The sequence below is a fragment of the Bufo bufo genome, chromosome 3 (genome assembly GCF_905171765.1).
Source record: "Bufo bufo chromosome 3, aBufBuf1.1, whole genome shotgun sequence".
NCBI classification, from domain to species: Eukaryota; Metazoa; Chordata; class Amphibia; order Anura; family Bufonidae; genus Bufo; species Bufo bufo.
In genome coordinates this window covers 583,166,688-583,191,222 of record NC_053391.1, presented here as the reverse complement: position 1 = coordinate 583,191,222, position 24,535 = coordinate 583,166,688, and the positions used below count along the sequence as shown (strand labels likewise).

The window sequence follows — 24,535 nt, the reverse complement described above, 5'->3', positions numbered from 1 at the left end:
AAGCTCATATCACAGTTGTATGGGCTTCTAATGGACTGTAGTAGTCCTGATTTAGCCCCGTTCTTTAAAAAATGGGAGTCTGATCTACAGCTGTCCTTTTCATCGGAGGATGTTCTTAAGGTGTGTGCACTCTCTCGTGGATTGTCTATAGCTGCTCACGCGAAGGAGAAGAACTTTAAAATCCTAGCCAGATGGTATTATTGCCCCTCGACTCTAAACAAGATGTTCCCGAATGTCTCTAACCTGTGCTGGAGATGTAATTCGGAGGTGGGTTCGATGTTGCACATATGGTGGGGGTGTCCAATAATAAAAAAAATTTGGGACCAGGTGTTCCTCATATGTAACAAATTCACGGCTAAAACGGTTCCCAACTCTCCTAAGATTGCTCTTCTATCGCTTATCCCAGGCTCGATGGCTAGTCTAAAGAAAAATCAGTTGCGGTTCTTTCTAGTAGCAGCTAGGGATCGACCGATTATCGGTTTGGCCGATATTATCGGCCGATATTGAGGATTTTGAACGTTATCGGTATCGGCATCTATTTTGCTGATATACCGATAACGTATGGGGAACACAGAACGCGCTGCTCTCAGCGCTCTCTGTGTTCCCTCCGCAGCACAGGGGAGAAGGAAGCAGTGTCTCCCTCCCCCTGTGCTGCTGCTGCCGCCAGTGATAGGAGAGAACACAAGAGGAGGGGCGGGGCTGTGGCCACTGCTCCACCAATGAAGATAAGCCTTTCATTCATTCATATACAGGAGGCGGGAGCTGGCTGCAGAATCACATAGCCGGCTCCCGACCTCTATGAGCGGTAGCTGCGGTCCGCGGTAGTTAACTCCTCAGGTGCCGCGGATCGCAGCCACCGCTCATAGAGGTCGGGAGCCGGCTATGTGATTCTGCAGCCAGCTCCCGCCTCCTGTATATGAATGATTGAGAGACTTATCTTCATTGGTGGCGCAGTGCGCCCCCCCCCCCCAAGCCCCCCAGTATTAATCATTGGTGGCGCAGTGTGCCCCCCACCCCCATCCCAATAGTAAAAACATTGGTGGCGCAGTGCGCCCCCCCCCCCCCCACCCAGTATTACTCATTGGTGGCATTGGCCACAGGGTCCCCTCTCCCTTGCTCCTCCGATCGGAGCCCCAGCTGTGTAAGCCTGGGGCTCCGATCGGTTACCATGGCAGCCAGGACGCTATTGAAGCCCTGGCTGCCATGGTAAGCTCCATGCTGCTGTGTGCACAGAGCACAGAGCAGCAGGGACAGTGTGAGCTCCTATTCACCCTGATAGAGCTCTATCAGGGGGAATAGGACAAGGGTTCTAGTCCCTAAGGGGGCTAAAATTTAGTAAAAAAAAAAACACAAAAATATTAAGTATAAATAAAAAAGATTTAAAAAAAAAAAAAATACACATTAACAATAAACAAAAAAAATACACATTAACAATAAACATATTAATTTTCAGCAGATGTGTAGGAAATTTTTTTTCCCTCAAAAATGAAAATTCCCAGAATATCGGTATAAATTATCGGCTATCGGCCTGAAAGTTCACAAATTATCGGTATCGGCCCTAAAAAATCAATATCGGTCGATCCCTAGTAGCAGCACGTATGGTTATTCCGCGTCGGTGGAAAAAGGTGGATGCTCCCTCTCTCTGTGCATGGGCGTCCGAACTCAGATATTTGTTAAGAATGGAAGAACTTTCAGCACTTTCGCAGGGTATGGAGAATCTATTCTATAGCAGGTGGAATACTCTGGTGGATTTTGTCCATTCTTCTGAGTTTTCAAGGCTACTGGGAGAACTCAGTAATACAGAGGAACTCAGGGAATAATAGTTTTGCAGCACGCTTCTATATTCCTCTCTTTTACAATTGCCTTTTCCTAACCTATATATCATATATAGATTACTTCCTATTTAAGGGTCTTTTTTGCTCTCTTTTTCTGGGCCCTAACGGTTTTATTTTTCATAAATGTTATATGTGAGATGACTTCTCTTGATTCTTTAGCGTCCTTTGGGGTGGGGTACTATAATGCTAAATTGATGTATAATATGTACAATGTCGCTTGTTTGAGAATATTCTCTACACTTTTCTAGTGCTATCTGTTTACTTTTCTCATTTGTATACATTGATTGTCACTGAAAATGTGGATCCTGCGTGATCCTTTACTGATATTTGGATATTTTTGCTGTTGGATGCTCGTATGCTCATTATACGAGATTGATACTTTGGAAAATAATAAAGTGAAGTAAACAAAGTAAATGGGGCTGAGCTGCAATACCAAGCACTGCTGCTATGGGATGTAGGGCACTGTGTGCAATGCGTGATGTGAACGCATTGCGCCCGCACGGAATCCGGAACCATTCATTTCAATGGGTCTGTGTACATGAGCGTTGGTTTTCACACATCACTTCTGCGTTGCGTGAAAATCGCAGCATGTTCTATATTCTGCAATTTACACGCAGCGCTGACCCCATAGAAGTGAATGGGGCTGCATGAGAATCACATCGCATCCACAAGCAAGCGATGCGTTTTTCACTGATGGTTGCTAATAGATGTTGTTTGTAAACATTCAGTTTTATTACGTGCGTGCAAAACGCATTAACTCGCATTGCACAAGCGCGATAAAAACTAAACAAGTGAACGCGATCGCAGACAAAACTAAGTGAACTTGCTTGCAAAATAACGCAGTTTTCACTGAACGCATTCTGCAACGTATCCGGACCTAATCCGCTCACGCTCGTCTGCAAGGGGCCTAAAGCTGCCGGCTGTGCTCACCAGAGCTCCAGTGAGTGCTGTAGCTCCCTGAAACATTTGATTGGCAGGGTGCCGGGACTTGGACCCCGCTGATGTAATCATGATGACTTCTAGGTCATCATAATCAATTTCTGGATTACCCCTTTAAGGCACAAGTTTGGCCCGCACACAGCTGACACCCTATTGCATTGGTCAGGACTGGAGTTAACCATGATCTCAGATGTAGTGATCAATACTGATCTAAAGAGTTACTACAGCAGAGAGCGCCAAGAAAGGTCCCCTGGTCTGGAATGAACTGAAGCCATGCCCAAGGCAGACTTAATAAGTTTCCTGTCAATGTAAGGCTCTGTTCACATCCTGTTTTCATTACCAGTATCATATATGTACCAGGAAAACTCCGGGCACACACATTGAATGTATTTATTATATCCCTCCCCCCGGCCAAGAGTGTGACGTTTTATGCATGCTAGACTTGTCTATTGTGCAATAATAATAATAAAATAAATAAAGTTATCCTGTATGGTATATGCTTTTTTTTTTCTTCTACAAAATGATAATGAAACTATCTGACCTGTTAAGAAAAATGATGTTTTAATATATGCAAATGAGCCTCTAGGAGCAACGGGGGCGTTACCATTACACCTAGACGCTCTGCTTTCTCTGCAGCTGCTGCGCCTTTTGATTGACAGGGCTTGCGCAGTGCAGATCTTAGAGGGAAAAGCCTCCTGAGATCAACCGCATATATATTTATATGTGTACAAGATTTAGAGCAGAACTTTTCAATAACTCCTGAGAGGACTCTTAGGAGAAACAGTAAGAGTCCCGATTACCCCACGCGCGCGCATAGTGATGGACAGCTCTCCCCGTTTCAGTATGTATACACAGTAAGCTGCCAATCATACTGTGTGGGCAGGGTCCTCAGGTGTCTCACCGTCTCTCCTAGGAGTCCTGGTCGGACTTACTCTCTGCACTCGGAGGACACCAGTCAGATTTGCTCAGTGTCATGTTGAGCATGCTATCTAATGTGGGGGCAGACTGTTATAAAGTCCTGTGGGTAGTGCTAAACAGTGACTGACAGCTAAGTATGCATATTCATAAAGGAGAGCCTGTCAATCACCATGTGCACCCATCCACTGGACTGCGCAGAACCGGGCTACATCGGACCCACGCCGAACACACAATGCTGGCGTATAAGGATATGCCATCAGTGTTACGGTATGGTCACACCGAGCAAGGAGCAGGGAAGTGGATAACATTTTCACAGATCTTATCCACACACTGCAGAAAATGTCTGCACCGAGATCCGCACGTAACGCCAGATGCAAATTGTAAATGCCAATTTATGCTGCGGATTTCTCCCTTTGCAATGGAAACTTGCATAATTATGCATAGAAATCTATAGTAAAACCTGCAAGATTTGGTGAGGATTTTGCCCCTGCAGATTTCATCCAGATATGCTATGTTTTTTCTGTAGTGGACCTGCTACATGTGGCTATACTCTGAGGGTCCCAGAGAACCCCTTTAATCGTACTGCGCTCTGAGCAGCTTCTCTTACGTACCATGAGGTATGTACCATCCTTTCATACATATCCTGTGGATGGAAAATTGTGCTCAACTTTACTCAAAACTTCAAGTGTGAAAGGAAGCGTTAAACGTCATCTTGAAAAAATAAAAAAAAATCTTAAGAAAATGACACTTTTACAAACACAAGGTTTATTTTTCCTTAGAGGGAGGATTTAGGTCTTCTAAATTAAAAGTGAAGGGTTTATCATAACCCATAAGGTGCTGATAATCATTGGAATTGGGAAATAACATTGGATTTATCAGCATGGATTTCTTCTTTACATAAAATGTGGTAAACATCTTGCTCACTCCAGGTACTTCAACATCTTCTGGGGAAAACGCTGTCCTTTTCTCTCTAAGAAATGCATTGTAAGTGATTGCAGTATAAAGGTCTCTCTCCTTGTTGTGATATAGGCGAACCACATAGCCCTTGGTCAACAAATGCAAAGTAACAGGAGTAATGAAGGTGAAGAATCCAACTATGCTGAAGAAAGCAATCTTCAATGGAAGACTGTCTACTCCGATGCCAGAATTTGCAAAAATCATTGGCAGAATAATTAAGCTGACCACGCTGGTAGAGTAGGAGAAGAACTTCACCCCTGTATGAATAATAAAGAACAGATTAGTAACACACATATTCTAACTGTATATGTATATATCTGGCAGGTTTAACACTGAAGACACAGTCCCTTTAAAAGCAACCTAGAACTTCGATCCAGAGAAAGCCAAAGACTAGGTGTAGAAAACATGTCTGCTCGCTCTGCTTTTCTAGGGTCTCCTGAATTGTATCCCATCATGCAACACAAAGATTCTGGCAGTATAATTATCCTCAGGATACGTCATCAGTATCTGATCAGCTGGGGTCCGACACTCGGGACCCCCACCGATCAGCTCACCAAGCACATCGCCGTACATAGAATAGTGGCTGTGCTTGGTATCGTGCTCAGCCCCATTCACTTCAATGGGGCTGAGCTGCTCCTAGGCCACGTGACACATGAACGTGTCTTTATTGGCCAGGGGAAAGCTATGAGAAGGTCGTGGTGCTACTGTGAGCGCTGGTACGTTCTCAAAACATCTGATTGGCAGAGGTCGGGGTGTCGGACCCCCACTGATCAGATACTGATGAACTATCCTGAGGATAGGCCATCAGTATACGTCTCATTGGGCAGTCATGTCTTTCCTGTATATCTAATACGAGACACTGCTGAAACACCATTACAGTGTGCAGGCAAAATGCCGATATACCAGATATTTACAGCAGTACAGACACCATATCTGCCCCCCAACACCTATGGCCGCCTGCACCTAGGGCAGAGTAGAGCCTATTCTCCACACTCCCTGTGAAAATACAGACATCAATGTCATCCCATATTCTATCTGCAATAAGAGGGGCATAAGATACTGCCAGGCACATTTAGGAGGGCTTATCTTTTAGGACAAAAGGGGATTAGGATTTTGAAATTCAACATGAAATTTCAATACCCTGTCTGGTCATTTACCGCATATAAAAGGTCACATAGAAGCAGCTCTTCAATATTTTCCCAGTTGACTGGTGCTTGCACCCGCTACCTCCGTGTAAGGTTGGGGCTACAAGGTGACACCACATCATCCAGGATCCAACATCTGGACCCTTGGTGGCAGGTTGATGTCACAGTGTAGCCCCAGTCTTACACTGATGCTGCTCCACCTGCATGGAGGACATCAAGTAGGATGTGGCAGACATATCAGCCAAGAACGTACCAAGCACTGCCGTTCCCAGGTTTCCAATGTAAACCAGTCTGTCCTCCTCATGGTTTACTGGAGTGGAGGACGTGCTGAGGAAACGAACAAACTTCACATCAGGTACAGAAACCTATTGTAGAGAAAGAAATAAAACGTTTGTGTCAGAGAATGTCAAAGCCACAACATGCGTGAAAGACAGGGAAGTGATGCTGGAAGTGGAAATTTAAAGGGGTTATCCCTAGTATAGGCCATCAATCATATATTAGCAGTAGTCAGACTCCCAGCACCCCCAGTGATCAGCGTTTGAACTGGTTCATCCTCAGATCGTGGTACTTTTCATTGTGGCCGTTCAGAGTACTGCAGTTCTCTGCCATTCAGGTGAACGGCACAATACACAGTAAACAGTACTAAACCAAAATAATACAAATAAATGTGTATAATAGACATTCTGCCGGCCCAGGTTTTACTGTAAGGGCTCTTTCACACGAGCGGATCCTGTGCGGGTAATCTGCTGCGTGAATGAGGGCCAAGCCCTCTCTCCGGACAGCAGAGACACGGAGCAGTAACATGATTGATAATGCTCCGTGCCTCTCTGTGATCTATTTACTATAAAATCACCATCAGATAAAGTTGTCACCGTGATTTTGTAGTAAAAAGATCACAGAGAGGCAAAGAGCATTATCAATCATGTTACTGCTCCGTGTCTCTGCTGTCCGGAGTGGGGCTTGGCTGTCTTTCACGCAGCGGATTCCCCGCACGGGATCTGCTCGTATGAAAGAGCCCTAAAGCCAACCACACACATAGGACAGCAATAAGCCAAATGCTTCTCTGGCTGATGATCAACTTTCCTGACTGCCCCATACATGTTGTTGTCCTTCATGTACCACCATCTTCTGCCCTCCCCTGATACTACATTAAAGAGGACCTGTCACCTCGCCTGAAATGCCTGTTTTAATAGCTATATATATTCCCCATGTAATAATAATTCTGGAGCATCTTTTCTTATGTCTCTATGTTGTGCCATTCCTTTGTTATTCCTACTAGAAGTTATGAATAAATTGCTAGCAGTCTGCAGTAAGGGTACAGAGGGGTGGTCACAAGTTGGGGGGGGGGGGGGTGTACCTGCACAGACTCACTCTATCCAATCAGTTGCCGTTTTCAGACTGAGCAGGTAACCCCCCTAACTGGTTACACCCCTCTGTACCCTTACTGAAGGCCAATAGCAGTTTATTCATAACTTATTGTGTAAATAATAGAGGAATAGCACAACACAGAGCCATAAGAAGAGATGTAACAGAATTGTTATTACATGGGGGATGCATGAAGATATTAAAACAGGCATGTCCGGAGAGGTCCTCTTTAAGGTTCTATCTCTCTCATATATACATTGCTGCATCCTTCAGAATTATCTCATTTCTGCATAAATTTGGCTTACATCACATCTGATTTTTACAGAAGTCCTAAAAGTAGATAAAGATCATACAAATGAGTCAAAAGTATTAGACTTGGTAATTTATTTATTACGGAAAGTGTTCCAATATCTCACGTCTGTGAGTGGCAGAAGCATGTCGCCCTCTAGGGCGCAGGTACACAGTGCCCTCGGTCGCCGCACCGTAGCGGCACTAGGATAGAAATGAATGGGGTGGCGGTGCAGCCACAGCCTCAGAATCTCCAGAAATGCAGCAGTGTTGGATTTGTTCCCATTATGGGGTCCCGTCAAATGAGTTAGTTACACTGTGACCCCATTCATTTCTCTGCTAGTACAACTACACTCCAATGCTGGGGCGCAGGCCCCGTGGATCTGAACCCTCACCACCAGGCCTCATTTACATGACTGCATCCATTTTGCAGTCCGCAAATCACGGATCCACAAAATACAGAGGTGGTCCTAGTGCTGTCCACCCTCCCACCCCATACACATCAGTCTGTTTGTTTCCCAACCAATGTGCCTCCAGCTGTTGCAAAACTACAACTCCCAGCATGCTCGGACAGCCTTGGGCTGTGCGGGCATGCTGGGAGTTGTAGTTTTGCAACAGCTGGAGGCACACTGTTTGGGAAACACTAAGGCGCCCATATTAGGCAGGCCTTAGGGTAAGGTGATGATGAGGGGTCCTGATGCACACTCCATACTGCGGTCAGTACAGCACCAGAGGCTACCTGCTGCACACACCACGTGACGCGTAGAGATACAAGGTCAGCCTCACCTGACGCCCGGGCGGCGCTCTGCTCCGCAGGGACAGGGAGAAGACACACGTCCGTGCCCTCCCCAGACACAGCGTCCCGCGCAGCGCCCCCCATACTGGGCAGCCCACAGCATCCTCGTCCTCTGCGCCGCTGACCCGGATGTGGTGCGGCTGTCATTCAGCGCTGCCACCCGGATACATTAAAAGTGACCCGGAAGTGATAGAGTCCACCCCGTGACCCCGCTGCCTGGTTACGGCTGGAGAAACAATAAAGTCACATGACTGGCGGCTGCTGGGCGGGGTTTACCGCTGCCTGGGAAACATAGGGGGAGACGTGTCAACAGCCTAAATAGCGGAGAAGTCAATTAACCCTTTACAGACTGCTCCTCCACAAACATCCAGCAGTGTCCCCAATAAATCAGACTGCCAGCCCGGGGTGTCACATAAGCCGCACCAGCCTCCCAACAGCCGCAGACTTCAGTGTTACATGGAATTTGCTGCGGTTTTCCCAGGAATTTGGGTGCAGAACACGCACTGAAATCAGTGTAGAAAGTCAACCATGTGAACACGTCCTCAGGGTATATTAAAGGGGTATTCTGGTTACATAACGTTAGCCGATATCCATAGGATAGGGAATAACTATTAGATCAGTGGGGGTCCTACCACGTGGGAGCCCCCAAAATGCGAAGCAGCTGGTCAGGCTTGTGCCCTGCCTCTCCATTCATTTCTATGGGAATTCTGCAGGGTAGGCTGAGCGGCTGCTTCATTCATTTCAGGGGGAATCCAAGGGGTATGGAGCCCACCGATCTAATAGTTATCCCTTATCTGGTGGATAGGGATCACTTTATATAACCGGAATACCCCTTTAACATCATACAAGGGATCCTCCACTTATGACCCCACTTTATTAGTCAGAGCTGCAAATGACTTCTGCTATGGCAGACAAGGCATAACTATGTACAGTCCTGCAGGGCCGGCTCCAGGTTCATTTGGGCCCTTGGGCGATAAAGCCTCAGTGGGCCCCCCTGTGCTAAGGCCCCTTGCAGACGAGCGTTCCCCCTGCAGCGAGTCCGCATCGCAGCACCCAGCCTGACCTCCCAGCACTGACGGGATTCACATAGCATTATATTGATTTATGATGCTATGTAACCCTTACAGTGCTGGAATGTATTAGATGACACTAACAGCATTATGCCAGTGTTATCCAATACATTCCAGAACTTTAAGGGTTAGATCAATCAATATAATGCTATGTGACCTCCGGCAGCGCTGGGAGGTCAGGCCGGGTGCTGCGATGTGGACTCCTGCGGGAGGAACGCTAGTCTGCAAGGGGCCTAAGGGCTCTTTCACATGAGCGGATGCCGTGCGGGTAATCCGCTGCGTGAAAGAGTGCCAAGCCCCGTCCCGGACAGCAGAGACACGGAGCAGTAACATGATTGATAATGCTCTTTGCCTCTCTGTGATCTTTTTACTACAAAATCATGGTGACAACTGTATCTCACTGTGATTTTGTAGTAAAAATGTCACAAAGAGACTGTCACCCTTAATTTAAGGGGGGCAGGGTCTAATTGAGGGGGCTGGGTAAGGGTGACAGGGTATGATTAAGGGGGGCAGTGGACTGGCCCTGGGTGACACTGGGTATGATTAAGAAGGGCAGGGGACTGGGTAAAGGTGACAGGGTATGATTAAGGGGGGCAGTGGACTGGCCCTGGGTGACACTGGGTATGATTAAGAAGGGCAGGGGACTGGGTAAAGGTGACAGGGTATGATTAAGGGGGACAGTGGACTGGCTATGGGTGACACTGGGTATGATTGTACTTGTTTGCACTTAAATTATCTGTAATTTAAAAAAAACTGTTTGTTACAAAGATTGTTTTCCTCTTTGTGTATGTTTAGGTGAACTGGGGGGGGGGGGGGGGGGGGCACAAGATTAGCTCGCACAGGGCGCCTGAATACCTAAGGCCAGCCCTGATCAGAACGTTGTATTTGGGCCTGGAATTCCCGTTCTTCTGGAGTAACAAGGAAACCTGGCATCAGGACATTGTATTAGGGCTTGGGCAGGGGCGTAGCTAGAAATGCATGGGCCCCATAGCAAAAAAAATGATGGGCCCCCCCCCCTGTGCCATCCAAAGATCCCCCTCCCCTAAACAGTGCCATCCACAGATCTCCCCCCTAAACAGTGCCATCCACAGATCTCCCCCCTAAACAGTGCCATCCACAGATCCCCCCTAAACAGTGCCATCCACAGATCCCCCTAAACAGTGCCATCCACAGATCCCCCCTCCCCTAAACAGTGCCATCCACAGATCCCCCTCCCCTAAACAGTGCCATCCACAGATCCCCCCTCCCCTAAACAGTGCCATCCACAGATCTCCCCCTAAACAGTGCCATCCACAGATCCCCCTACAGTGCCATCCACAGATCTCCCCCCTAAACAGTGCCATCCACAGATCCCCCCTCCCCTAAACAGTGCCATCCACAGATCCCCCCTCCCCTAAACAGTGCCATCCACAGATCTCCCTCCCCTGAACAGTGCCATCCACAGATCTCCCCCTAAACAGTGCCATCCACAGATCCCCCCTAAACAGTGCCATCCACAGATCTCCCCCATAAACAGTGCCATCCACAGATCCCCCCTAAACAGTGCCATCCACAGATCCCCCCTAAACAGTGCCATCCACAGATCCCCCCTAAACAGTGCCATCAACAGATCCCCCTAAACAGTGCCATCAACAGATCCCCCCTAAACAGTGCCATCCACAGATCCCCCCTCCCCTAAACAGTGCCATGATGGCACTGTTTAGGGGAGGGGGGATCTGTGGATAGCACTGTTTAGGGGGGATCTGTGGATGGCACTGTTTAGGGGGGATCTGTGGATGGCACTGTTTAGGGGGGAGATCTGTGGATGGCACTGTTTAGGGGAGGGGGGATCTGTGGATGGCACTGTAGGGGGATCTGTGGATGGCACTGTTTAGGGGGGAGATCTGTGGATGGCACTGTTTAGGGGGGAGATCTGTGGATGGCACTGTTTAGGGGGGAGATCTGTGGATGGCACTGTAGGGAGATCTGTGGATGGCACTGTTTAGGGGGGAGATCTGTGGATGGCACTGTTTAGGGGGGAGATCTGTGGATGGCACTGTTTAGGGGGGAGATCTGTGGATGGCACTGTAGGGGGATCTGTGGATGGCACTGCCATCCACAGATCCCCCTACAGTGCCATCCACAGATCCCCCTCCCCGACGCTCACAGCAGTATATTTATAAACTAATCAGTAACTACTTTAACTTTAATCATTGCTCATTGCTGATTTGGATATCTTACTTTGTCTTAGCTCCGGTAATTGCAGGCAGTGCGGGGGGCGGCGCTCACTCACTGACGTCACGCGCCTGCTCCTCTCACTAGGCGGTGCAGGCGCGTGACATCAGTGAGTGAGCGCCGCCCCCCGCACTGCCTGCTATTACCGGAGCTAAGACAAAGTAAGATATCCAAATAATCCAAGTAAAGAGCTCAGCAATGAGCAATGAGCAATGATTAAAGTTAAAGTAGTTACTGATTAGTTTATAAATATACTGCTGTGAGCGGCGGGGCCCTGTATATTCTAACCCCCAGGCAAGCGTCCCTGTCACCATGGGAACGCCTGTGGGTTAGAATATGCCATCGGATTTGAGTTTTTACGATCTCACTGAGCTCGTAAAACTCAGATCCGATGGTATATTCTTACCCCCAGGCAAGCGTCCCCGTCACCATGGGAACGCCTGGGGGTTAGGGCCAGCGCCGCCTGCAGCGCACAAGTATTGAAAACTACCCGGGCCAGGGCTTTACTCATTATCTCCTGGGGGGCCCCTTGGGCCCCCCTGGCTTAGGGGCCCGGTCGCAATTGCGACCGCTGCGACCCCTATAGCTACGCCACTGGGCTTGGGACTCCCCTCTAAGAGCTAAAACTGAGAGCTGCTTTGTATGAGCATCCCTGACTCAGTCAGACTTAGGTCACCCTTCTATTACAGGGACAGCCATTCATCCGAAATGAAATACCTGGCTGGATGTGGATGGTCGAGGCTTCCCCCAGCAAAATCAGCTGCTTTCTGGAGATGTTGAGAGAACATCAGCTGATGACTCCAGCGGCCACATTTTCAGTGAACAAGGAGTGAAGGAATGACAGCTCCTTTAACTTAGGGGTTTGCTACGAGGTCTGAAATAATTTAGGGTTCTGGTCAGAGGTTAGAATACATTTTTTGGCTTGGTTTGGGTCTGAATTAATTCAGAGGTCAGGTCTGGGGTCTCAATTACATATACAGCAAGCTGTAATGCATAGTGTGCTCTGACTCCTTTTTCCTGCTTCCAGTACATCAACTTCAGGAACTGAATGTTCACTTGTCACCTTATATGTATAATCCACAATTGATATTGACACAATATAATGTTATTCAGTTCACCTACGATATGTGGTTCCAATGTTATGGCTGATCGGTGTGTAATGTACTGTGCACCGCAGTTGGGCAGCCATATAGCAGAGCAAGTTTTCATTGCAACTTTAATTCTGATTTCTTTTCCTTAGGTGAGGCCATCAGTGCTTGATTTCTTGGAGTCTGCCATGTCCCCTTCATAGTATACACAGGCACAATACACTGCCCCTTTCTGCAGACCATGCCCAATTCTAATAGGCCACACATCCTTTTCATGACATGGCACTGCCCCCTCGGTGTACATTTGGGTGCCAGAGCTGCATCTGATCCCACACACAGGTTCATGGAGGACTGTAGTACGGGAAGTGCCAGAAGTCTTCCGTGATGCCCAGGAGATTTGCCAACTCATGCAATAGATCTCTCAATTTGTCAGGAGCCTCCTGGATATTCTTATTTTTTCTTTTCTTTTTGCTTTTTATCTCAAATACAGAATTAAATTAAACATATCGCAAAAAAAAGTTAAATACAAAAGCAGAGAAATAAAAATTTAGAAAATTTAGAAAAAGAGTCTCTTAATGGCTTGGATAATTAAAGCATCCCAAAGTTACTGATTTTTAAAACTAGGCTCTGTCAGGAAGGTGAAAAATAACAGGAACGGATGAAATCCATCTAGTGGGATTAATAATAATGCTTATTTACTGCATAGTGAAATAAAAAAAAAATTCCTTTAACCATATGTACCCTGCTATAAACAAAAAAGTTTAAGTATTTCAGGGGAAAAAGAGCAAAAGTATGGACACTAATGGGAAATTTAATTTGCATCAACCCTACCAACACTTTGCTCTGGGGGTAATAATTGGTCCACTCACAGTCGCACACATCAGTTGTGCTGCACTCAGGGCTCGGGCTGTTGTGTGCTCCTCCAGTCCCAGGCTGTAGAGAACAGAGAGCTGCTGATTGGTGGATTAGAATCTGATCAACCAATCAGCACTTCCCCTCAGAGACATGAATGATAATTGCTGTTACCAACTGTCATTCCCGGTTACCGGCTGCAGGAGGAGGAAGATCTCTCCCAGCTCTGCTGCATCACACCCCCCTCTGTCTGCAAGAGAGAAGCATCCGTGTGTCTGTAGTGAAGTCTGCGACCCCTCTTTAGATCATGGTAAGTTCTGACATTGCAGGAGGGGGATCATTACTGTACCAGGGAACTGTATGGGATGATTTATGTGTATGAAGAGGTTCATCTAAGGCTACTTTCACACCTGCGTTTAGGTCGGATCCGTCTGGTATGTGCCCAGACGGATCCGCACCTATAATGCAAACGCTTAGATCCGTTCAGAACGGATCCGTTTGCATTACCATGAACAAAAAAACAAAAAAAAAAAAAAAAAAATTATTATTTTTTTTTTTTTTGTTCATGATAATGCAAACGGATCCGTTTTGACTTTGCATTGAAAGTCAATGGGAGACGGATCCGTTTGAAAATTGAGCATACTGTGTCAACTTCAAACGGATCCGTCCCCATTGACTTACATTGTAAGTCTGGACGGATCCGTTTGCCTCCGCACGGCCAGGCAGACACCTGAACGCTGCAAGCTGCGTTCAGGTGTCCGCCTGCTGAGCGGAGCGGAGGACAAACGCCGTCAGACTGATGCATTCTGAGCGGATCCGCATCCATTCAGAATGCATTAGGGCTGGACGGATCCGTTCGGGGCCGCTTGTGAGCCCCTTCAAACGGAACTCACAAGCGGAGCCCTGAACGCTAGTGTGAAAGTAGCCTAAAGCACTGCATAAGACGAGCGGAGCTTGTTCATAGCAGCCAATAAGGTTCCAGCTTTCAGACCATTTGGAAAGTGCCTTTGGTTCATCTATTCACTGCCCCCTTTATCGTACTGGTCACTTCCCACCCTAATTTATAGATCACTGCCTTATCTTACAATTCACTTCCATATATTACTGGTCACTGGTAACTTACTGGTTATTACCCTACCTTACTGATCTCTATCCGCCCTATTTTACTGCTAACTGTCCTATCTTCAATTAATTAATGATATAGAACACCAAAGAAGATATGTTGGGAATTATGGGTTATCTCAATGTCCTGTTTTTGGGTATGGTCATGAATTAGTAAAATCATTTTTTTGATACTACAATTGGGGTTATGGATGATATTTATTGTAGGTGACTCTCCCAATTTACCCATTATTAATTACTGTATCGCCCATTATCGTATGTATCCGTGATCTTAATAGTCTGACATTTCCACTGTCCTGTCTTACTGGTCATTACCCTATCTTACTGGTTATTATTCATCCTATCTTACTGGTCTCTGTCCTATCTTACTGCTTACTATCTCCCTTATCTTCCTGGATGCTGCTCTATCTTACTGGTCAATGTTCCCCCTATTTCACTGGTCACTGTCCCTGGTCACACAAACAACAGCAACCATGATAACACCAAGGTAAGGAGAAGCGATGATTAAGGCTACTTTGAAACTGGCGTTTTGGCTTTCCGTTTGTGAGATCCGTTCAGGGCTCTCACAAGCGGTCCAAAACTGATCAGTTTTGCACTAATGCATTCTGAATAGAAAAGGATCAGATCAGAATTCATCAGTATGCCTCAGTTTGCCTTCATTCCATCTCCATTCCGCTTTGGTGTCCGTCTGACAAGACTGAGCCACAATGTAAGTCAATGGGGACGAATCCGTTTTTTATGACACAATCTGGCACAATAGAAAACTGATCCGTCCTCCATTGAATTTCAATGGTGTTCAAGACGGATCCGTCTTGGCTATGTTAAAGATAATACAAACAGATCCGTTCAGAACGGATGCAGACGGTTGTATTATCGGAACGGATCCATCTGTGCAGATCCATGACGGATCCGCACCAAACGCGAGTGTGAAAGTAGCCTAATTATTAAGTCCACTGCTTTTGGTAGTTCATAGCACAAGGAGAGATCTATCATTCCTGTACACCAGAAAACTGATAAACAAAAGTTGCAAATTCTGTTTAAAATGTTTGTAAATGGCGTTTTACTGCCAGCCTTTCCATTTTTTGAAAGGGGTGGGCTTAGACATCAGCCCCAGAAGATTTACTTGATGTATGCCAGTTTTCTGCTGTACATGATGACCGAAATCTATGGCAGCTGTGAGCTGGTCAAGAATTCATTCAGGGCGCATAGACTGTCAGAGGATGCACTTAATTTGTAACCAGGTATGAACTTCATGATAAATTAAATGCATCCCCCCTGCTCTTGATAAATTTCCCCTGAGATGTTTGGTGAGTGGAAAACAACTCCAAACATGTTCTGACAGTTGCTGGCTATTATGGGATGATGGGAGTTGTATTTCTACAGCAGCACTTGCTGAGCCAGAGGTCGTAGACCATTGTTCTAGAAGTTGAAATAATTTCTTGCATCAATCGTTATCAGGGTTTTTGTTTATTTCTAGTTTACATCAAATTTTATATTTCTCCTCTATTGCCTCCACAATTGCCTGGAAATGATTTATATCTTGTATTCTTCCTTGCAGGTGTGCACATGTCCATTTTGTAGGAAGGGTGACATCACAGCTACAGAGTTGACCATCTGATAGCCTAGCTCGACTGCCCACCTCTCCTGAAGACCCCCTCAGTCGAGTGGAGGACATCATCTCTGAAAGAGGGTCCCACAGATGCATCCTAGCAGTTTGAGCACCACTCCTACAAGAGTCAATGCCCTGAGTGATTTCACTAGGGAATTACTCCAGGATGGTACTTGTGTTGGGATACACCTCTGGCTGACTATCATCATTCTATAAGATAATGATGTAGGTGTGTGCTGTCAATAACCCCATAAAGATTTGTGAATGTTTAGATTAAATGGCTACTATCAGACAACCAGGAATGGATGTCTAACATCCCATGATCTATGCAGCTTATCTGGATACTTCATGCAGTACGGGAAGTCTAAGTGGCCATTTATGGACAGGTAGGAAAGATAGTTAGCTAACAAATGAGAAATGCATATATGAGTGATAATGTAATAATCAAAAGAGGAAAAAATGTGGCAGGAAAGAATTAACTCTGATTTCTTGTATCAATCATTATCAGAGTTTTGGTTCATGTCTGGTTTCTTTCCACTTTCCTGCTTCTCCTCTATTGATATAACATTCAATTATTGCCTGTAAATGATTAATATGTTATATTCCTAGTTGAGGGCGTGGATATGTCCATTTTGTAGGAAGGATGACATCACAGCTACAGAGTTGACCGTCTGATAGCCCAGCTCGACTGCCCACCTCTCCTGAAGACCCCTCAGCTTTTTGAGAGTTGGGTGGAGGACATCATCTCTGAAAGAGGGTCCCACAGATGCACCCTAGCAGTTTGAGCACCACTCTTACAAGAAGAGTCAATGCCCTAAAAGCGTGATTTCACCGGGGATTACTCCAGGGTGGTCCTTGTGTTGGGATGCACCTCTGGCAGGCTGTCGTCATCCTTTTAGGTAGATAATGAAGTGAGTGCTGTCAATAACCCCATAAAGAAGCGGCAATGTTCAGATGAAATAGCAACTATGAGGTGGTCAGGAAGGGGATATCTAACATTCCCCAATGTATACAGCTTATCTAGATACTTTATGCAGTACATTCAATTTAAGAGGCCTTTTCTAGACAGCTAGGACAGATAGTTAGCTAATAAATCAATGAGAAATGCATATATGAGTGATAATGTAATGATCAAAAGAGGAGAAAATGTGTCAGGAAAGAATTAACTCTGATTTCTTGTATCAATCATTATCAGGGTTTTGGTTCATGTCTGGTTTCTTTCCACTTTCCTGCTTCTCCTCTATTGATATAACATTCAATTATTGCCTGTAAATGATTAATATGTTATATTCCTAGTTGAGGGCGTGGATATGTCCATTTTGTAGGAAGGATGACATCACAGCTACAGAGTTGACCGTCTGATAGCCCAGCTCGACTGCCCACCTCTCCTGAAGACCCCTCAGCTTTTTGAGAGTTGGGTGGAGGACATCATCTCTGAAAGAGGGTCCCACAGATGCACCCTAGCAGTTTGAGCACCACTCCTACAAGAAGAGTCAATGCCCTAAAAGCGTGATTTCACCGGGGATTACTCCGGGGTGGTCCTTGTGTTGGGATGCACCTCTGGCTGGCTGTCGTCATCCTTTTAGGTAGATAATGAAGTAAGTGCTGTCAATAACCCCATAATGAAGTGGGAATGTTCAGATGAAATGACAACTATGAGGTGGTCAGGAAGGGATATCTAATATTACATGATGTATACAGCTTATCTAGATACTTCATGCAGTACATGCAATTTAAGGGGCCTTTTCTAAACAGCTAGGACAGATAGTTAGCTAATAAATCAATGAGAAATGCATATATGAGTGATAATGTAATGATCAAAATAGGAGAAAATGTGAAAGGAAAGAAGTAACTCTGATTTCTAGCATCAATCATTATCAGGGTTTTGGCTCATGTTTGGTTTCTTTCCACTTTCCTGCATATCTTTATTGATATAACATTCAATAATTACCTGGAAAAGATTAATATGTTATAATTCTAGTTAAGGGTGTGGACATGTCCATTTTGTAGGAAGGATGACATCACAGCTACAGAGTTGACCGTCTGATAGCCTAGCTCGACTGCCCACCGCTCCTGAAGACCCCTCAGCTTTTTGAGAGTTGGGTGGAGGACATCATCTCTGAAAGAGGGTCCCACAGATGCACCCTAGCAGTTTGAGCACCACTCCTACAAGAAGAGTCAATGCCCTAAAAGCGTGATTTCACCGGGGATTACTCCGGGGTGGTCCTTGTGTTGGGATGCACCTCTGGCTGGCTGTCGTCATCCTTTTAGGTAGATAATTATGTGTGTGTGTGTGTGTGTGTTGTCAACAAGTCCATAATGATGTGTGAATATTCAGATGAAATGGCTACTATGAGGCGGCCAGGAATGGATGTCTAACATCCCATGATCTATGCAGCTTATCTGTATACTTCATGCAGTACAGGCAGTCTAAGGGGCCTTTTCTAGACAGGTAGGTTAGATAGTTAGCTAATAAATCAATGAGAAATACATATGTGTGATAATGTAATCATCAAAATGGTGAAAAACGTTAAAGAAATAAATTATTTTTGATACCCTGCCTGCCTGTAATCGTATTTCATTCATATTAATAATATATTCTGTTGTGCTTGAGAAAATTCTACTTATAAACGCATAAAAACTTTTTTAACAAGAAGACCTCATATCTTGAGGACCCGTCGAGCCTACCATCAACACCTCAACATTCCAAGAAGACAGAAGACAAGGACACATATCTCTGGAATATGACTGATCGCATTCTAATTAGTTGTTTACCATGTTCAATACTACATGCTCTTTGCATGCTGTATGTGACTATATTGTAATCTTGTCATATTACTTTATTGTAATCCCCTGCGGGGACTGTTAAAATGAGTGGAGAGGCAATTCTACTTGAACTAGATGATCGCGTAAGAATGCCTTCATTAAACTGGGCAATGTTAACCAGTTGTTGACTGCCCATTTATATACATCTGGGGGGGGGTGTTGCATTTAACTCCACAAGGACATTTCTGAGTGTCCTTGCAGAGTTAGGATACTTTCACATCTGCGCTTTCACTTTGAACTATTGAGATCCGTCATAGGATCTCAAAAGTGGGGAAAACGCTTCAGTTTTGTCCCAATTCATTGTCAATGGGGACAAAACTGAACTGAAGGGAACAGAGTGCAGCAAAATGCATTCCATTCCGTTTCATTGTGTTCCAATGACGCACACAAAAACACTGCAAGCAGAGCTTTTGAGTGCGTCCTGGGATGCAGAGCAAGACGGATCCGTTATGACTCACAATTGTGACAGATTCGTTTTCTCGGACACAAAAAAAAAAGATCCGTCTTACAATGGTTTTAGAGACGGATCCGTCATGGCTATTTTAGACATAATACAATCGGATCCGTTCGTAATGGATGCAGAAGGCTGTATTATCATGACAGAAGCGTTTTTGCTGATCCATGACGGATCCAGCAAAAATGCAGATGTGAAAGTAGCCTTAGCAGTTGCAAGGACATCATGCATCTGCAGAAGCAGTATCCCCCTTAGCTTGGGCTAATATGTTGGCCTCTGTTACAGGAGAAATCAGCAATTAAAAGAAATGTCAAAAAATTTATTAAAACATTTATAAAAATTATAAAACACCACCAATCAGGGGCATTGCTGGGGTCTCAAAAGATCCAGGGCCCAAGCCCCAATGCATACGGCTCCAGTCGACACCCCACCACTCGCACTAACACTAAAGACATTTTAGGCTACTTTCACAATTGCGGTAGCAGGGTCCAGCAGGCATTATAGTGATTGGGGCCGGAGCAGACTTCCGATGGCATGGTGGGTTAGTGTTAGCACGGTTCCGGCAGGCTGTTCCCCCACTGGAACAGCCTGCCAAAACCTGCTGCCGCAAGTGTGAAAGTAGCCTTAATTGCTTTACTTGCTGCATAGACACTATCAAACATACAGGTGTCACGGCGGACGTGCACAAAGACTAACAGTTAAACCACCAACCAGGCTCTAGGTGAGAGGCAGGGAAAGGGTCACCTCCTAACTTATCCCTGACCTCTCTCCCTGCACTGCTCAGCCCACATGCATACCTTTGTGGTAGGTATGAAGTGTCCCCGTGCCTGGACTGAAACACCCTAAATTCCCTGAGATAGTGAAGAGGGGAAATAGGAGCAGCCTGCTCGCACAGAACCTGGATGGGGAAGATGACACCAAACAATCAAACAAGAAACCACACTTATCTCTCTGCGCTGGAACAGACAACCTTCCTCTCCAGCTTCCAAGACTTAAGTGAATAAAATAATCCGCTCAGAGCACTGGGGTGGAGTGCTATTTAACCACCTCCGGACCGCCTAACGCAGGTTCGCGTTCCGGAGGCGGCAGCCCTGCGCACAGTCACGCACATATGCGTCATCTCGCGAGACGCGAGATTTCCTGTGAACGCGCGCACACAGGCGCGCGCGTTCACAGGATTGGAAGGTAAGCGAGTGGATCTCCAGCCTGCCAGCGGCGATCGTTCGCTGGCAGGCTGGAGATGAGATTTTTTTAACCCCTGTGGGGATCCGCTCTGGTAGGCAGTGGTAGCGGGTGCAGTATAGAGGCATCACAGACCGGTCTTGGTGTAAAACACAATGCTTTGTTTATTCACACGGTGCATATTTGTGAAAGACGGTGCAGTTCATAGGGAGGGTGGTCACACACAGCAAAATAAAAGTTCAAACACAGCAAGTCCCTGCTGCAGGCTACTTGAGGCCTGTTTCCGTCACATAAAGCAAAGTTTATTTAAAGCCAGGAGTAATGTCACCTTTTCTCCTTGGTGAAGTAAATCCACGGGTCTGGCTCCTAGCCACAGGACATGGATCCCTCCTGGATTCAGCTGCGGGTCCCTGCACACTCCTTTCCAGGCCTCAGCACGCAGCCCAGCTCACCTCCACTCCTCACTCTCACAGCCAGAGAACACAGAAGCTCCACACTGTCCCCCACACCCTTGTTGCTGGTCAGGTTTTAACCTTCCCTGCAAAACCTGGCCTGGACCGTGGGGAGACAGGCACCCGCCCGCATATCTGCCTGCTCCCAATAAGAGCCGGCCCGGATCCGTTGTTAACAGCGTAACCGCTGCAAAATGCACTTTTCCGGCTCTTACTCCAGCGGGGCCAGGACCCCCGCTGGCACGTACCTCCCGTTTACCACCACCCCAGGTACTCTCCTACATATCCCCCCCCTTTGTTCAATCCTGAAGGGTTGCACACCCTGTTCAATCCTGAGAGGTTGGACACACGTACAACAGTGTACCCGGGACAGGGCATCGGCATTCCCCTGTAAGCGGCCTGCCCTGTGTTCGACACTGAACTTAAAATTATGGAGGGATAAGAACCATCTGGTGACCCGGGCACTCCCCTCCTTGGCCCGGCTCATCCACTGAAGAGGGGAATGGTCGGTCACCAGACGGAACCTTCTCCCTAACAGTTAGTACCTAAGGGACTCGAGGGCCCACTTAATGGCCAGGCATTCTCTCTCTACCACGCTGTACCTGGTTTCCGCTGGGGTGAGTTTGCGACTCAGGAAGACAACAGGGTGTTCCTCCCCACTGATTTCCTGAGAGAGTACTGCCCCTAGGCCCACTCCAGAGGCGTCCGTCTGAACGACAAATTCCCGTGTGAAGTCTGGTGTCACCAAAACCGGGGACCCACACAGAGCCGACTTCAAACGGGAGAACGCCTCTTCCGCCTGCTCATCCCAGCAGACCATCACAGTCTTCCTCCCCTTTAAAAGTCTTGTCAATGGGGCCGCCACTGTGGCAAAGTTGGGGATAAAGCGCCTGTAATATCCTATCATCCCTAGGAACGAACGTACTTGCTTGGTGGTAAGAGGTCTGGGCCAGCTCTTGATCGCTTCAACCTTGTCTACCTGGGGTTTGACAACTCCCCGCCCAATCACGTATCCCAGGTACCGGACCTCCTCAAACCCGATCGAACATTTTTTTGGGTTGGCCGTCAGTCCGGCTTTTCTAAGTGAATCGACTACGGCCTGTACCTTGGGCAGGTGACTCTCCCAGTCCTGGCTAAACACGATGATGTCGTCCAGATATGCCGAAGCATATGGACGATGGGGCCGTAGGATGACGTCCATCAATCGCTGGAAGGTGGCTGGAGCGCCATGTAGGCCAAAGGGCAAAACTTGGTACTGAAATAACCCCTCGGGGGTGACAAAGGCAGTCTTCTCCTTTGCCGCCTCCGTGAGAGGCACCTGCCAATATCCTTTTGTGAGGTCGAGGACCGAGAAATAGCGAGCTTTCCCTAGCCGTTCTATGAGCTCGTCTACCCGGGGCATGGGGTAGGCATCGAATTTCGACACTTCGTTGAGCTTTCTAAAGTCATTGCAGAAGCGCAGAGTACCGTCAGGTTTTGGGATGAGGACTATGGGGCTGGCCCACTCGCTCCTTGACTCCTCAATCACCCCTAACCTCAACATCGACCTTACTTCTTCTGCAATGGCCTGTCGCCGGGCCTCCGGTACACGATACGGCTTTAACCGTACCCTGACGTGGGGCTCGGTGACGATGTCATGTCGGACTACCGAAGTTCGACCAGGAAGCTCAGAGAACACGTCCCTATTTCGACTCACCAACTCTTTGGCTTCCTGAGCTTGTTTGGTCAACAGACCACCCGCTATCTTTACCGCGGAGGTGCCCTCCGGGACCTCGGGTGGAGCTGGGATCTTCCCCGCAGACAAGACAGTGCTGGGGCCGTCCCCAATGAGACACTCCCTATCTCTCCACGATTTCAGTAAATTTACATGATATACCTGTTCTGGCTTCCGCCGGCCTGGCTGGGATATCTTGTAATTCACTGGCCCTACCTTCTCTTTCACCTCGTAGGGACCTTGCCACCGTGCCAAAAACTTACTGTCAATGGTGGGGACTAGCACCAGTACCCGGTCACCCGGGTTAAATGTCCGGACCTGGGCACTCCGGTTGTATACCCGGCTCTGTGCCAGTTGGGCGGCCTCCATGTGTTCCCGGACGATTGGTAGGACTGTCTCGATACGGTCCTGCATCTTTTCTATATGCTCTATAATACTCTTGTGTGGGGTGGGCTGTTGCTCCCACGCCTCTTTAGTGATGTCCAGCAACCCTCTTGGCCGTCGACCGTACAATAGCTCGAAGGGCGAGAATCCCGTAGAGGCCTGGGGCACTTCTCGCACTGCGAACAATACGTACGGCAGCAACAAGTCCCAATCCTTTCCGTCTTTGGCTACGGTTCTTTTAAGCATAGTTTTTAGGGTTTTGTTAAAGCGCTCCACTAGTCCGTCGGTTTGAGGATGGTATACGGACGTGTGTAACCGTTTAACCCCTAAAAGCTTGCAGAGCTCCCTCGTCACCTTAGACATGAAGGGTGTCCCCTGGTCGGTCAGGATCTCTTTTGGAATCCCCACTCTTGCGAACATGCCCATGAGTTCTTTAGCTATGAGCTTAGCTGAAGTATGACGTAGTGGGATCGCTTCAGGATATCTGGTGGCATAGTCTAAGACCACAAAGATATGCTGGTGCCCTCTGGCCGACTTGTTTATGGGGCCTACCAGATCCATCCCTATTCTTTCGAAGGGGACCTCAATGATGGGCATGGGTACTAGGGGACTGCGATAGTGGGGTTGGGGGCTCGTCATCTGACACACTGGACAGGATTGGCAAAACCTTTTGACCTCCTCATAAACCCCGGGCCAATAGAACCTTTGCAGAATCCGCTCTTGGGTTTTTTTTACGCCCAAATGTCCACCCAGCACGTGGGAGTGGGCCAAGTCCAGTACCACACGGCGGTATGGCTGGGGTACCACAAGCTGCTCCACTACCTCGTGCTGCACTTTGTCCACCCTATACAGCAGGTCCTGGTTAAAAGCCAAATGGGGAAACACCGAGTCGGCCCCTGGGTGCTGAGCCACCCCATTTACCACTGTCACCCCTTCCCTCGCCCGCAATAATGTCGGATCCTGGAGCTGGGCGGTCCCGAACGTGTCACGGGATACCTCCAGGTCCGGGATGGACGGGGTTTCCACGGATTCGCCTGCCAACACCTCTAGGGGAAACCTATCGGGATGACACTCTACAGGTGATGTGGTGACCCCTACGGCTGGTATCCCCGCATCGGGATCCTCGGGCACTGGGCCAGATTGTCGTCTGTCCCTAAGGGAAGGCATATCGCTCTTCCATAGAGTCCAGAATAAAGGAAAATCCCTTCCCAGTATGGCGGCATAAGGGATTTGGCGTCCCACTCCGACGACATGCTGCACCTCTTTGCCCAACACGGACATGGTAACCCTGGCAGTGGGGTACTCCCGGCGATCCCCATGGATAC

General features: G+C 47.3%; 1 protein-coding gene across 1 annotated transcript in view; it reads right to left on the bottom strand.

The window, feature by feature from the left end:
- Positions 1-4,440: 4,440 nt before the first annotated feature.
- Positions 4,441-24,535, bottom strand: part of LOC120993921 (transmembrane protein 70, mitochondrial-like) — a 33,279-nt gene continuing 13,184 nt past the window's right edge. The window contains exons 3-5 of the mRNA XM_040422384.1: positions 8,234-8,383; positions 6,048-6,159; positions 4,441-4,906 (exon numbers count right to left, since the gene is read on the bottom strand). Coding sequence (XP_040278318.1) covers positions 4,458-4,906; positions 6,048-6,159; positions 8,234-8,383 — 711 coding nt within the window. The 3' untranslated portion in view covers positions 4,441-4,457. The remainder of the gene's footprint in view (positions 4,907-6,047; positions 6,160-8,233; positions 8,384-24,535) is intronic.